Source organism: Macaca nemestrina, chromosome 17, assembly GCF_043159975.1.
Source record: "Macaca nemestrina isolate mMacNem1 chromosome 17, mMacNem.hap1, whole genome shotgun sequence".
In the NCBI taxonomy this organism is placed as follows: Eukaryota; Metazoa; Chordata; class Mammalia; order Primates; family Cercopithecidae; genus Macaca; species Macaca nemestrina.
In genome coordinates, this window is record NC_092141.1 from 10126931 (window position 1) to 10142739 (window position 15809).

A 15809-nucleotide genomic window follows, 5' to 3' on the forward strand; every position below is an offset into this window, starting at 1 on the left:
CCCCACATTCACCACCAGAGAGCAGGACAAATAAAACTTGAGCTTTAGGTATTTTGAATATTTCTAGAAGTCTTTTTTTTTTTTTTTTTGGTTTTGTTTTTTAAGAAATTTACTAATGTCTTCAGCTACTATAACTACTATGAGCTTCTTTCTCGGGGTAACAGCTCAGAGGTGAGTCCACTTCACATGCCAGGGTCGGATTCACACGGACGTCCAGGACAATGCTGACAGGCCTAGCCCACGAGGCCACCCCCAGGCCACAGCACCTGCCCACTGCCCGCCTTTAGGACAGATTCACTTGCAGCAGCCACTTGGCCACGGCCTAGCACCAGGCGGCTCTCCCCCAGGCCCCGTGTCGCCCAGGAGTCCTGCTGGGCTGGAAACTCACGCTTTGGTTGAACATGTCTGTTTCATGCCGCAGCTGCGTGTACTGGCACAGGTGCTGCCGGATCATCTCTACCCTCTCCACCTCCAGCCGCTCTAGCTCCTGCCGAGAAAGCAAAGGCCGGAGAACTCTGAGCACGTCCCTTCCACTTGGGGGTCCTCCCACCAAGACGACAAAACGCAAGTCACTGGCTGTGGACATCCTGCCCCATCTGACTCTCTGGGGTCTGATGAAGAGCGTGTCCCGTTATCTCGGGTGAAGGTGAAGCTGATGACAGCAGCAGCTGCTGTTTTACTTCCTGAAAAGCCTGCTCTGCCAGGCACCGAGCTGACGGCTTTCCGTGCGTTCCTTAACTGTCCTCGTTACAATTTTAAGAGATCGTTTCTGTTATGATCCCCATTCTCCAAGCAAGAGAACTAACACCTAGAGAGGCAACAACACGGCTCACCCAAAGCGACATGGAATGATGGGGGAGACAGGATTTAAACCAGAGTCCATCGGGCTGTTACTCATGGCACCGCACCCACGCAGCCCGAGCCCTGGTGCCCTGGTGGGGTGCAGCAAGGGGACACATGTGGGAGCTCCATGCCACACATTCCTGGGACCTTGTCCCTGGGCCTCTGCTGAGCAGCCTCCCTTCCTCTGCCCACACCTAGTGCTGCGGCCGCAGTAGAGACCAGGCCAGGGAGGCAGACGGGGCTGCACGTGGCGCAGCTTTTGTCAAAGGGGAGAGGGGAAGGGGTTTGTCCTCTGGTTTCTAGATGGTTTTGTGTCTTTGGAATCTAGGGGATCAGGCTGTTATTCTGCATCCAACTAGGTCACTGCCCAGGTGATTAACCAGAAAAGGGGGGTAAAGCAGGGGGCTTAATTAGGAGATTAACCAGGAGGAAAACTAGGCCACTGTCCCTGGTGGAGGCCTCTAATCTGCTCTGGTGGGCTGACACCTGGGGAAGGCAGCTGGTGAGTCCTGTGCTGGATCGACAGGGGTGGCTTTAGGCAGTGAGATGATCCGATGAGCACCTGGCATGATGCCTCCTGTCCCATCTGGCCCAAGCACCAGCCACACTTCGCTGTCCACTCAGGCAGGTGCTGATCGATAAGGAGATGCTGCTCCTTTACAAGAAACACTCAGGAAAGCATCATCGGCCCTGCCGCCTGTTGTTCACCCTTGGTCAGAGGCCTCCCCCCACCCCCCGTGTAGCGCCAACCTCACCCATCCATCCACTTTGCAAGGATCTCCTATCAAGGACCTGCATCTCGTGTGTGTGCGTGTGTGTGGGGGGTCCTCTCTTCCTATAGCTTGGCTATTTTTCCTAAAGAGGCCATTGTCCACTTAGTTGAGGAGAATTCTCAGTTGACCCTGACCTCTCAGGGGACAGCCCAAGAAGGATGTAGCCATATCCAACCCAACCCTGCCCACGTCCACACAGCTAGGAAGCGCTGGAGCAGAGATCTGAATCCACATAAGCTGGCTCAGATTGAGGTTTTGACCCCAACACTGAAGTAGGTTTGATGACCATCTCTAGGGTCACTCCACCCCATCACCCCCGTGCCCGCTAACAACCACCAGGGGCTGCTCTGCGTCAGCCTCTACCATCATGTCCACACATCCCTGACCACTTACCAATGTGGTGGTCACCATCTCTTCAAACCACTTGGACTGGGCCTGGTTGTAGAGGTCCACACAGCGCATGAGGTCATCTCCTGGAAAAAAAAGACCATAGTCACCATCACGATGCATCCTGTCCCCACCATGACTCTGTGCCCCACCGCCAAGCCTTCTCCTCCCACTAGGGTCACGGTGGCCACTGGAAAGTTGGAAAGGGATGGCAGTAGGAGTAGGAAGAAGAAAGCAGAGCCAGGGAAGGTAGGGGGCAACCCACCCCCATGAGAAACCAGCTCAGGTAGCCCCCTGAAGCCTGACCCCAGATACCAAGGATTCAGGATGGTGGTTCTCACTCTGTGTGTGTGTGTGTGTGTGTGTGTGTGTGTGTAGGGTATTCCTAGGACTCCCGATCCTATCATGAGCCCAAGAAATGCTTCCCCCCTCTCTAAAGATGGCAGTTTTATTTTACACTGGAGAATCCAGATTGGTTAAAACATGTCACACACAATTTGGTACTAAGAAGAATTAAGGAAGATAAATTTGCAGATCACGTGTGTGTGTGTGCACGCGCGCACATGAACACACTGCAAGATGTCCTTCTGAAGCACTAAAGAACGCATCTGTAGTCCCAGTCTAAAACATGCACCGAAGCAGCACAGACCAGCTTCAGGAGAGTGGCTACCTTGGGAAACAGAGAGAGGCCGAGTGGGCAGGAATCAGCGCCTCCCATCGCATTTTATGTCATCGCAGAAAGATCTGAGGCAAAACGTAGCTATCCAATATTGATGACTACTCTATTACTTTCTGTTATCATATGTATGTCTGGAACATTTTGTAATTAGAAAGGAAACGCACTGTGGAGTAATTGCAAACATTACTAAGTGTATCAGCACCTTGGAAGCTTGCTACACAAATCACCGTCTGTGGGACAGTGGCACTTGTATCCCCTGGGGTCGGCTAGAAATTCAGAAACCCAGGACAGATCCGAGACCTACTGAATCAGAGACTGCGTATTTACGAGAAGCTCTGGTAATGCGTGTGCACACGGCAGGCGGAGCAGCACAGCCCTCGTGCACAGCTTTGTCTCAGCGTAGCTTCCTGATCTGCTCAGGGCTCCAACAAGAGGAAGGCATCATGGTCTTCACTCAAGATGGAAAATGCTCATGATGAACCCCAGAGTGAAGTAATTTTCTCTAGTAATTCTAGAAGCAGAATGCTAGAGTGGAACTTGGGAATCTGAGTAGAGTTCAAGTTACTCCTGTAGCATCATCCTTGTGGCTCATAGTACTCTGATAGGAAAGCCAAAGAGAATAGGCAAGGTTATGTCTCCATACCCAAGGCCAAGCTGCGAACCACACCACTAGCTGTGCCGCACGCCAGGGGCAAGTGTGCCTTGAGTAACAGAGCCCACACCGAGGCATTTATTCATTTTGTTCTTGGTCCAAGGCCAGTGACTGGACCCTTGATCCCAAGGGGCACTGACCTAGAGAGAAGAAAGTGGATACCGCACCATAAAATGTATCTTTTTTTTTTTTTTTTGAGACGGAGTCTGGCTGTGTCACCCAGGCTGGAGTGCAGTGGTGTAATCTCAGCTCACTGCAACCTCCACCTCCTGGGTTCAAGTGATTTGTCTGCCTCAGTCTCCCGAGTAGCTGGTACTATAGGTGTGCACCACCACCCCTGGCTAGTTTCTGTATTTTTAGTAGAGACGGGGTTTTACCATATCGGCTAGGCTAGTCTCGAACTCCTGACCTTGTGATCTGCCCGCCTCGGCCTCCCAAATGCAAATGCATTTCCACCAAGAGCTCCTGCCTGGCTGAGGAGGAGGGCGGCGTGCTGCTCTGTACACTGTGAAACTCCCTGAGCCCTGTGTGTCAATCCTGATTTTGAGAAAATGCTTCAAGAACTTCCACAGCATCGGGAAACAGAGTAGGTGAAGGGGGCTGTGCCTTCTCTCTATGGTAGCCCAAGAGCTTGAAAGTGGACCTTTATGAACAGCATTGGTTAAGACCATGGATTGTGGGACAAGAATGCCTTTGTTGTCACCCCAGTTCAACTACTTAGTAACTGTGTAATCGTAGACAAGTCAGTTAACCTGCCCTTGCCTCCGTGTCTTCATCTGTAAAACGGAGATAACGACTGTACCTTTACCAAGTTGTTACGAGGAATAAATATGTCAACATATGTAAAGCACTTAGAGATGGGCGTAGAGAGCCAAATATTAATATGGGCTATGGTGGTGATGAAGATGATGATGATGATCATGATCCCTGAGGATCTGACGTCCTTCCTTCTAGAAGCCTTGGAAAAGATCAGGAGGAGGGAGGAAAGGAACAGAAGGAAAGAACAGGTGGCAGTTCCTAAGCAACAGGCTGTTCAGAAAAATGGTGACAAGCAGGGTCTCTGGAATGAGAGGAGACTGAATTTTGGCTTCACCACTCCACCACTGTGGAGCCCATGGAAGATTCTCACTTTCTCTGCCGTCAGTCTTCTCAGTTGTAAAGGGTATAAATATACCTCCCTGCAGGGGGACTGTACTGATCAAAAGAGACAATGCTCTAAAGCATGGAGGCTGGCCACAGTGATTGCTCAGAAGAGGTGGCATTTTTCAGAGTGAGGTCTAAGGACTGTCACTTTCACCACAAAATGATTCCGAACTGTAGGAATGAGAGACCGTATTATCTGATGATAATGCAATAAAACTATGTAAAAAATATATATATATAGCAAGATTAGAAAACAACAACAAAGCCCTTGCTTGTAAACATGTAAAGATTTTCTCTGAAACAATTCTTGGCTCAGAGATTAAATGAAAACCCAAATAGCAAAACACATTGAAAACATCAGAAATAAAAACACCACAAATAAGAAACTGTGGAATATGGTTAGACCACCAGTGTAAGGAAAAAGAAATGTCTGGTGGGTTAAATATTTCACTGTTTTCTTTTGTTTTTTTTTGAGATGGAGTCTTGCTCTGTGGCCCAGGCTGGAGTGCAGTGCTGTGATCTCGGCTCACTGCAACCTCTGCCTCCTGGGTTCAAGCGATACTCCTGCCTTGGCCTCCCAAGTTGCTGGAATTACAGGCACACACCACCACACCCAGCTAAGTTTTGTATTTTTAGTAGACACAAGGTTTCACTATGATGGCCAGGCTGGTCTCAAACTCCTGACCTCGTGATCTGCCCACCTGGGACTCCTTAAGTGCTGGTATTATAGGCATGAGCCACTGCGGCCAGCCTTCACTGTTTTAAAAACAAAAACAAAAACACCTGAAACAAAAAAAAAAGTAAGAAAAACCCCTCTAGGTGATTAAAAAGAAAAGATCTAAGTCAGCTCTGAAATCTAGGCTTCTTATGGGAAATATCACTGTACAGAAAAATGGCAAGAAAAAATAGACAAACAACAACAACAAAAAAATTACAAAGAACAAAACTAAAAGACAAATGACAATCTAGGAAAAATATCTGCAATTAAAATGACAAACGGGCCATGTGCTGTGGCTCACGCCTGTAATCCCAGCACTTTGGGGGGCCGAGGCAGGTGGATCACGAGGTCAGGAAATCAAGACCATCCTGGCTAACACAGTGAAAACCTGTCTCTAATAAAAATACAAAACAATCAGCCGGGCATGGTGGCGGGCACCTGTAGTCCCAGCTACTGGGGAGGCTGAGGCAGGAGAATGGCGTGAACCCGGGAGGCGGAGCTTGCAGTGAGCCGAGATTGCGCCACTGGGTGAAACTCTGTCTCAAAAAAAAAAAAAAAAAAAAAAAAAAAAAAGACAAATGGTTCATCTCCCTGATAGATAAAGAATCTATGGTCAATGGGGAAAGGATATAAAGGATATAAGTTAGTCAGTTCACAGAAAGTACAAAATGATTTATATGTACATTTTACATACTCAACTGGGGTTATGGAGAAAAGCAAATTAAAAACAAAATATCATTTTCCTCTCTCACTAACGATTTCAAATCTTGGTGACACACAATGTTGATAAGCATTTAGAGAACAGGCATTATTCATAGATGCTGTTGATGGGTACTCTCTCTGGAAAGCAATTTGGAAATATCCATCAAGATGAATAATACCCTTTGACTCAGCATCTATATTCTCTCTATATGCAGATCTGGTCTTAGGCACACACAAAGATGCAGGTACAAATAACAACAGCTTCACTGGCTGGCAAGCACTCTGAAACAGTCTGAGAGTCCTAAACCTCAATTAAGGGAATGATGAAATAAATTTGGGTACAACCATACAATTGGACACTGGCCAGCCATTAAAAAGTTTGATATGCATGAATGGAAGGGCAAAAAGATTTATAGAAATGAAAGAGAGGTATTTCCAAGAAGTTCAGAAGACAGACTGTATCATCAAATTTATATAAATGTAAATATTTAAAAATCAAAACACTAGGAAGAGATGGTGATTATTTCTGTGAATAGCATTTTATATTCTTGTCTGCTGCTTAAAATATTTTGCCATGCACCAATACTGTTTTTGCAATATCATTTTTTTTGAGGTGGAGTCTCTGTCACCCAGACCGGCATGCAATGGTGTGATCATAGCTCACTGCAGCCTTAACCTCCCGGGTTCAAGCCATCCTCCACCTTAGCCTCCGGAGTGGCTGAGACTACAGGCATGCACCACCATGCCTAGGTAATTGTTTCAATTTTTTTTTTTTTGTACAGATGAGGTATGAGGTACTATGTTGCCCAGGCTGGTCTTGAACTCCTGGGCTCAACTGATCCTCTTGCCTCTGCTTCTCAAATTGCTGGGATTACAGGTGTTAGTCACTGCACCTGGCCTACAATTTATCTTTTTAATAACTTAATAATTTAAACAGATCTCTTCCCCTTATGTGCCCCCCTTCTCTCTACCAATAAATATATTGTGCCTTCTATTTATGGATCCAGTAATTTACTATTGTGCACTATAAGATCTGTATAAAAAATGTTATCCTTCTATTACATTATTTTTTTATTTACCTATTTCTATCCTACCTTATGTAAGGTGAATGCTTTCTTCTATAATGAAGGATTGTAACAGGTTCACCAGAAATTGAGGTGAATAGTGTTAGACCAAACTCTAACACTATGGGACACATTCTCATTCCAGAGGTAACACGTGTGTCCTCTCGTGCAGTAAAACGTGGCTTCCTAGTTACTGAGGTTTTCACTGGTTTCTACCAGGCCTTCTCTTCCTCTGTGTATTAGCTAACTTTTACCACTAGGTGGAAGCAGAAACCAATTCATTGGGAGACTCCTTCCAGGAGACTGAAATCTGGTTATTTCTTTAAACAAATTGTCAGCCTCTGTTCCCAGGGCAGGAGCCCATCCCCATAGGTGAACCTTGAGAGCATTGCTTCCTGGGGAGGTGGGCAGCTTGGGTGGGCTGTGCGCTTCTGTGGGCTCTGAACAGGGACAGGGCCCTGAGCTGTCAGCGCGTGAAGGAGTTTGTCCACCTCCTGGTCAGAGATCTGGGGCTTGGGCAAAAAAAAAAAATAAATAAATAAGTAAAAAAAAATTAAAAAGCCATGATCAGGGAGAGAGTGAGAAGTCCAGCCTCTACCACATCCCAGAACTAGCCCGGCCTGTCTCCTTCCTCTGATGCCCAAAGTCTCTTCCTTTGAGATCTCTGGGTGTGGGTCAGAGAGGAGAGAAGAGGGCATACCTCCTGGGAAACAAGGGAAGTCATTTCCCCACTGCAGTCTTGCAAAGGGGAGATGCACCCTCCCTGGTCACCCCATCTCCTAGCCCCATGCCCTCTCCTTCTGGGCGCACTGAGCAGGCCGGGAGGGTGCCCGGCACTCACCAGCCTGTGTGGACTTCCTCCGCGCCTTCTTGATGTCCTCCTCTGTCTTGTTGCTCAGCTTGATCTCCAGCTGCTGGGTCTTCATCTCCAGGTCTCTCTGCCGCTCTGTGAGGGCTTTCCGGGCCTGGGATCCAAGGACACAGAGAAGTTGCTCGTAAAGCTTGGAGCCAGTGGGCCTCCTGGGCCACGCAGCCTAGCTTCCCTTTAGAGCCCTTTTATCCCTTGTTTGTGTGGATGATGCCACAGTGGCCCAGAGAGGCCCAGCAGCCAGAGTGGCGCCACCCAGCTAGGTAGAGGCTACACCCTAGCCCTTTTCATCCTTGCCTCTTCCAGTGACATCGGGGCTTAGCCTACATCAATCTCTCAAATCACGTTTGTTTCCCCTGATGGAGCCTGTATACAGACTGGGGACCTAGGCAGTCCTAAAATCACATCCCCTGTGCCTGGAAGGGACCACAAAGGCCACCTGTGTCACCCCCCTGCAGTACTTCATAGGATGTAGCACCAGCCCTCCCGTTCCGGAGCTGGACACGCCTTGACCCTCTCATTCCCCTCACTCTACTGCCTTTCCTCCAGGCCACCACTGGCATCTCTGTGGCCCTTGGGTGGCGGCAGCTGACTGGGTCCAGGGTGTCCCAGTATTTTGAGCCCCCTTCTCCTCTCTAAGGCACCGGGGCTAGGAATCAGTCTCTGGGGCACACTGTCTTCCCTCTAAGGCTGAACATCAGCTCCCTGGAGGCGAGACCACCCAGGACTCTGCATCGTCCCTGAGCAGGAAGGAGAGCAGAAAGCGGATGACTGAGTCAGGAGGACTCTGCTCAGTGAGGCTTAAACATGGGCCCCCACGTGAACCAGCACCAGCATTGCCAGTCTCGAGGTTTAATTGGTCGCCTACAGTCCCTCGACCACCCACTGCTGCTGCAGCCTCTCCTCACACCCCTGGCCCTCTGGGTGGTCATTCAAGCATTCGAGCATTTGAGCACCATGGGGAGGCAGCTCCATCTGCCCTTGGATGGGTGGAGTGCTCAGGTATGGGCACGAGGCTTGGACATCCCCCTATTCCCCTACCTGGGGACAAAGACTCCGCCTTGGCATATGGCGCCACTGCTGGCTTCCCAGTCCCCCCCACCTTCCAGGCAGCCCCTGACGCGCCTGCCCCGGCCCAGCGTCCTGGGCTTCTCACCTTCTCCACCGAGGCATAGCGGCTGGCGAGCTGCTTGCGAAGGTCGGCAATGTGGTGGTCGCACTTTTTCATGTCTTTCTTGAAGTTCTCACGGAAGTTCATCAGGGGCTTCTCCACCTCGCTGTGAAGCTGTTGGGAGAGTGGAGAAGCACACTCAGGACCGAGGGTGTCAGCTGTAAGCCAGTGCAGGCAGGAGGGGTGGGAAGGGCGCCCCCATTTCCCCAGGCAGGTGAGGATGAGTCTGGGGCAGCGACCTGGCAGGAAGGTGAGAGACACGCCCTGACACGTGGCTGCCTATCAGGTCTCAGTTTATGCAGGTCACCTTAGCTCAGGAGGCCCCAGCACACGTCTATAGGATAACTGGTTAGCAACTAGCACCTTCTGATTTCCCCGTCTGTTAACTCCTTTCTTCTGGCTTCTGCAGCTTTTACATTTTAGTTTTAGAATTTTTTACTGCCTATATTTATGGTTTATAATATGCTGTTTTGAAATATGTATACATTGTGGAATGGCTAAATCAAGTTAATAATCAATGGGCCGGGCATGGTGGCTCATGCCTGTAATCCCAGCACTTTGGGAGGTCGAGGCAGGTGGATCACCTGAGGTCAGGAGTTCGAGACCAGCCTGGCCAACATGGTAAAACCCCATCTCTACTAAATATACAAAAAATAAAGTAAAATAAAATAATTATCTGGGCATGGTGGTGGGCACCTGTAATCCCAGCTACTTGGGAGGCTGAGGCAGGAGAATCACTTGAACCTGGGAGGTTGCAGGGAGCCGAGATCGTGCTGTTGCACTCCAGCCTGGGTGACAGAGTAAGACACGGTCTCAAAATAATAATAAAATAATAATAATGACCTCGCACACTTATTTTATCCCACAGCTTCCTGCACGGCTTTGTTCTTGTGTCTGTCTCCCTTATTTTCCAAACTGAGAGCCTTCTGGGGACAGAAACCACATCAGCGTCTGTGTCTCCAAGCACTTAGCACAGTGACTGGGGTATGCAGCTCCAGTAGAGAACAGTCGAATGAATGCCATTCAATTAGAGGTCTCAGGTCAGTCCTGTTTATCCAACACCTACTCCATGGCAGGTGCCGAGAATACAAAGATGAGCTAGACAGGCTCCAAACCTCGAGGAACTGATGGTGGGAACTCCTCAAGGCCCGCTGGAAACACAGTGGCAACTCTTCCACACTGCGCTCATGGAGTCATTCTCAGCTTGCTGGGCTGCCTGGGGCACAGGCACACAGGTTCCCACCAAAGGGAACCGCCCTGTATCCCAGGGGTCAGAGAAAAGGGTTTATGCTGCCAGAAGAGCTGGGTGACATCAGGGTTTTAAGCTTTTTTCTTCTCTTTTATTCCTTCCCTCTTTACCGCCCCACGCCCCTTTAAAAGAACTTCTCCTTAAAATTTGTTATTTTTGGTTGTGAGCGTAACATTTATTTCATAAGAAAACAGATCAACGGGACCTGCTGCGGTCAAAGCCAGGTGGCACCCTAGCCCTGTGCATCCCTCCCACCCCACTGCCTGGAATCAGGCAACTCTCTTCAACCTATGCCCACTCCACCACCACCAATCCACCTCCACCTGTCTCAGAGGTGTCTCTAGGGGGCGCAGCTCAACTTCCCTGGACAGATGATATCCCAACGAGGGTTCTGTGACTTCTCTCCTCCCCCTCCCTGCCAGGTTTTTGGCTGTACAATATCCTTTTCTCTGGAGACCGACAGGACGTAGGTGTCCTTATTCTAAGTAACTGACTCACACGGGGCTGGGAGCGCCAAGCGGGCAGGGGCCTCATCTAGCTTGACCACAGCTGTGCCCAGTGTCTGACCTGGGCTGGTGCAGGGTGGGCGCCCCTTCTGTATTTGTAGAGAGAATGACAAACTCTTCAGAGCCCAATCCCCTGGGTGACAAGAAGACAGCTTTGTCGCTGGATGGCCTTCAAAGACTCACAGAGAACTGGCCATCCAAACACCTCTCTCCTCCTCGTGTTAGTTGTAAATATGTCCTACTATTTTTTTGAGCCCCTGGAACCTTCCTTGCATAGGAAAACATCCCCATGTGGTGGCGGTTTGCAGGATGCTGCAAACATCTTGAGAGCTTATGAGAATAAATAAACCCCCTTCCCATGTACATAGGTTTGGCATTTGCTGAGTAGGAAGAGCTGTACGACTCCGGGAATCTGGGAGAGTCAGCTCAGCCTGCTGACTCAGAAACTCTGGGGTCTCTTTCTAAGGACGTGGAAAGCAAGTGATTTTCAGACTTTAGTATGTCCAGGAATGACCAGGAAGAGTTTTCAACATTAAGGTTTCCTGGACCCCAGCCCCAGGTTCTGTGGTCTGGGGAAAAGCCCATGGACCTGCCAATATACCAAGAAGCTTTTCCCAAATTCAAATGACATTGTGGAAACGCGACGCTGCTATCACAAGTGATTTGATTCCATAGATGAGGATGCCCAGAATCTCCATCTCTCTACAGATATCAAGTTTTTTTTTGTTTTTTTTTTTTGTTTTTTTTTTGAGACGGAGTGTCGCCCTGTCACCCAGGCTGGAGGGCAATGGCGCAATCTCGGCTCACTGCAAGCTCCGCCTCCCAGATTCAAGCAGTTCTCCTGCCTCAGGCTCCCGAGTAGCTGGGATTACAGGCACCCGCCACCACGCCCGACTTTTTTTTTTTTTTTGCATTTTTAGTAGAGATGGGGTTTCGCCGTCGTAGCCAGGGTGGTCTTGCTCTCCTGACCTCGTGATCCGCCCGCCTCGGCCTCCCAAAGTGCTGGGATTACAGGCATGAGCCACTGCGCCCGGCTGATATTAAGTCCTTTTTAAAGACATAATTTTTTTTCCTTTAAAATGGTTAGGCTGGTATCTTTAGTACTCATTCTTAACTCTTAAGCATCTCTGTTGAACCAGGAGTCAGAAGTCCTTCCTGGAAGGATGTCCTTGCAGACAGGCCGGCCTGTCATGAGCCCATCAGTTTTTCTTTCCAACACTCTCGCTCTCTCTGCTTCCTTTTCATCTCACACATCAGAAGAGAATAAGAGAAATTCCAAGTTGGTAGGAATTTCAGACACTGTCTAGTCTGATATTTGTCAGACGGTGTGCGGCCGAGAGTTATGAAATCGATTTAATGGGCCGGGACCAGCTTTTTTGGTGAGAACAGACCATACTTGAACAGAAAATACATTTTAAGTAGGAGGATAAATACTGTTTTATCAAACATTTGTTTCAGCTGCAGATGTGTGTCAATGTCTTATGTGCAGATACCGGAGTGGATACCTACAGATGGGTTCCGAACACCCATGTAAAATGCATCATTGCTAAGACACTGTCAAATAAGTGTAAAGAGACTGATGTGGTCTGAATTCTTCATTTTGTATGTGAAGAAATAAAACCCCAGGCAAGTTAAGTGACTTGCCCAAGGTCACAGAGCCTAGTTAGTGACAGTACTGAGATACAACTTATGTCTCCTCACTCCTGTCCCCTAAATCTTCTGATGGAACGCACAGCCTCTACTGCATGAGATTTTCTACCAGCAGAAGGAATTCTGCTATTCTCCCTTCTTCAGTAGGAGCCAGGTGTAACTTCCTTTGTATACAGCACTCTGATTTCTTTAGTAACCTGATGCTGTTAGCAATGGCTTGAGCTAGTGGACCAGAAAAACCAGAAAAATTGCTGTAACAAAATTGCATTTCTTTTTTTTTTTTCTTTTTTGTCTGTCGTCCAGGCTGGAGTGCAGTGGCCGGATCTCAGCTCACTGCAAGCTCCGCCTCCCGGGTTTACGCCATTCTCGTGCCTCAGCCTCCCGAGTAGCTGGGACTACAGGCGCCCGCCACCTCGCCCGGCTAGTCTTTTGTATGTTTTAGTAGAGACGGGGTTTCACGGGGTTAGCCAGGATGGTCTCGATCTCCTGACCTCGTGATCCGCCCGTCACGGCCTCCCAAAGTGCTGGGATTACAGGCTTGAGCCAGCGCGCCCGGCCTGCATTTCTTAAAGAGCTTTTACCCCTGACACGGAGCATTCGGAGCAAAATTTCAATAAGTCTTTTGGAGCAGACGTTAAAAAGGATTTTCAGCATATGGAGCTATATTATTCATGGCAGTCAAATAAACCCTTGGAGGCACTTTCTTCTCAAGGAATCTCCGTAAAACCACTAGGCTGCTGCGATGATCGCCTGAGGCCACCAACACTGACCGACAGGCTGGAAGCAGCTGAGAGCTTCTTGTAGCAAAGTCTGTTTTGCATGACGGGTCTTCATGAGCTTCCCGTCAGCTGAACGGTGAGGTCCTCCCTGTGTCCTGAACACTAACTTAAAAATGCTCTGAGCATTTGGTTGTCCGGGGCCAGTCTGCACCAGCCCATTGGCAACCCCTGGAAGGGCAGACGTTCAGGAAGACGATGTGTTTTCAATGCCATTGGTCTGCCAAAGAGGGGGTGTTGCTGGAAGAAAAGCTCTGGGGACCAAGTGTCTCATTTGCTCAGTCCTCTCCTTTGCTTGCTCTGTGACTGAGCTCACCTGGCTGTGTGACCATGGGCTGTGATCTCACCCCACCTCTTCTCACTGTGAAATGGGGATGCCATCTCGCACGGTGGTTGACGGCAATGAGTTAAATCCCGCACACAGCCATCCACACCGCTTACGTCACCACTACCCCGTCGGAGAGGGTTTTACCACCTGTTGAGTACTCTAAACAATCAAGAATCAGGGGTCCTGCTGATGGGGAGTAAATGCCACCAAGATTCCCGGGCACCCAGCAGGTGACCTTTCCAAAGCTCACAGCTCTGGCTCCCAGCCCCACCCCATCACAATGGCAGCCCGCCCAGGCATCTTGCCAGTCAATGGAAGTTTCCACCACAGCAGAGAATGGAGCTGCTGGGGGCTCTGACAGGAGAAGGGAGGCCTTGGGGGGAAAGCTACTCATGATCTGCCGCTGAAAAATAACTTGCTGTTTTGGATGCAATGCAGGAAAAAGACCCTTTCATGGAGTTCCCTTCTCTGCCAGGACTTGAGTAGCCATTTTCTTGTGAAGCGCTTGGAGTAGTGAGGTTAGTTAGCGTGCCTTCACTAGCTGGGAATTGTCACTCACATCTGGGTATCAACTCAATCTTGGGGCACACTAAGCCACGGGGAGCTGTAGCAGCTCTGTTCCCTCTTCCCACCCAGCTCCTTAGAAAGTCCTCTCACGTGTCTCAGTCATCTGAGTCACTCATTCTGCCTTCTGCGTGCCGATTACCATCATGGGGTACGTCATATGGGATCCCAAAGCAGGGAATTGCAATTGCAGTGGGAATGGCACGAGGAAAGAGACACGACCAGTGAGTGCTGAACGTGGAAGCCCCAGGAAGCAGCAACCATCTCTGAGGGATGCTACCTTCAAATGATCAAGGATGCGTTTAAAGAAGGGAGACTCAGAGTTTAGGCAGTTTACCCTGCTGTGTCCGACTAGTGATGATGAGAGGGCAGAGGGATGAGAAAGGAGGCCAGGGTCACTGGGATGGTGCACTCTGAGAGGTCCCTCTTTTTTTTTTTTTTTTTTTTTTTTTTTGAGACAGTCTCACTTTGTCACCACGCTGGAGTGCAGTGGCAGGAACTTGGCTCACTGCAACTTCCGCCTCCAGGGTTCAAGAGATTCTCCTGCCTCAGCCTCCCAAGTAGCTGGGACTACAGGCGTGCGTCACAAAGCCCAGCTGACTTTTGTTTTTTTTTTTTTAGTAGAGATGGGGTTTCACCACGTTGGCCAGGATGGTCTCAGTCTCTTGACCTTGTGATCCACCCGCCCTGGCCTCCCAAAGTGCTAGGATTACCGGCGTGAGTCACCACACCCGGCCCCTCTTTCTTTAAAAGGCAAGACTGTTAATGGGTAGCCCCACCAGTCACGCACACTTTAGAGTGGATTATTTCACTGAGAGATTTAGTTTATTTTTCATCTAAAAATTAGCTGAGAGTCAGGGAGAAAACCTGGAGACATGTGCCAGGAAGTGGGGAGGAGAGTGTCACTTGGAAACATGAAGAAATCTTGAGAGAAAGGAGACCTGAAAAGACTGGGGGTGGGGCGGAGATAGTCAGAGGGCTCCGTTCACTCATGACTCAATAAGAAAATATTTATTAAGCATCTACTATGTGCAAGGCACCATCCTGAGCCCTGAGGATAGGAATAGGACAGCAATACCCTGAGCTTGAGTCCTGGCGCTAGTATCTTCAGAACTAAATGAAAGAGGGACCCTTACAGCCAAGTGTGGTGGCTCACGCCTGTAATCCCAGCATTCTGGGAGGCCGAGGAGGGTGGATCACGAGGTCAGGAGTTCAAGACCAGCCTGGCTAACATGGTAAAACCCCATCTCTACTAAAAATACAAAAAATTAGCCAGGCGTGGTGGTGGGCACCTGTAGTCCTAGCTACTCAGGAGGCTGAGGCAGGAGAACCCAGGAGGCAGAGGTTGCAGTGAGCTGAGATCGTGCCATTGCACTCCAGCCTCAGTGACAGAGTGAGACTGAGGAGAGGAGAGGGGAGGGGAGGGGAAGGGAGGGGAGGGGAGGGGGAGAGGAAAGGAGGGGAGGGGGAGAGGAAAGGAGGGAAGGCAGGGAGGGAAGGAGGGAGGGAGGGATGAGGGAGGGATGAGGGAGGGATGAAAGAAGGAAGGAAAGGAAGGAAGGAAAGGAGGAAGGAAAGGAGGAAGGAAAGGAGGAAGGAAGGAACAAAAGAAGGAAGGGAAAGAGGGAGGGAGGAAGGAAGGAGAGAAGGAAGGGACAGAAGGAAGGAGGGAGGAAGGGAGGAAGGGAGGGAGGAAGGGAGGAAGGGAGGAAGGGAGGAAGGGAGGGAGGAAGGGA

General features: G+C 49.5%; 1 protein-coding gene across 4 annotated transcripts in view; it reads right to left on the reverse strand.

Moving 5' to 3' along the window:
- Positions 1–15809, reverse strand: part of LOC105473574 (growth arrest specific 7) — a 291097-nt gene that overhangs the window by 10664 nt on the left and 264624 nt on the right. For all 4 annotated transcript variants that reach the window (XM_011727397.2, XM_011727401.2, XM_011727399.2 and 1 more), the window contains exons 10-13: positions 8986–9114; positions 7803–7926; positions 2010–2089; positions 389–487 (exon numbers count right to left, since the gene is read on the reverse strand). In XM_011727397.2, coding sequence (XP_011725699.1) covers positions 389–487; positions 2010–2089; positions 7803–7926; positions 8986–9114 — 432 coding nt within the window. The remainder of the gene's footprint in view (positions 1–388; positions 488–2009; positions 2090–7802; positions 7927–8985; positions 9115–15809) is intronic.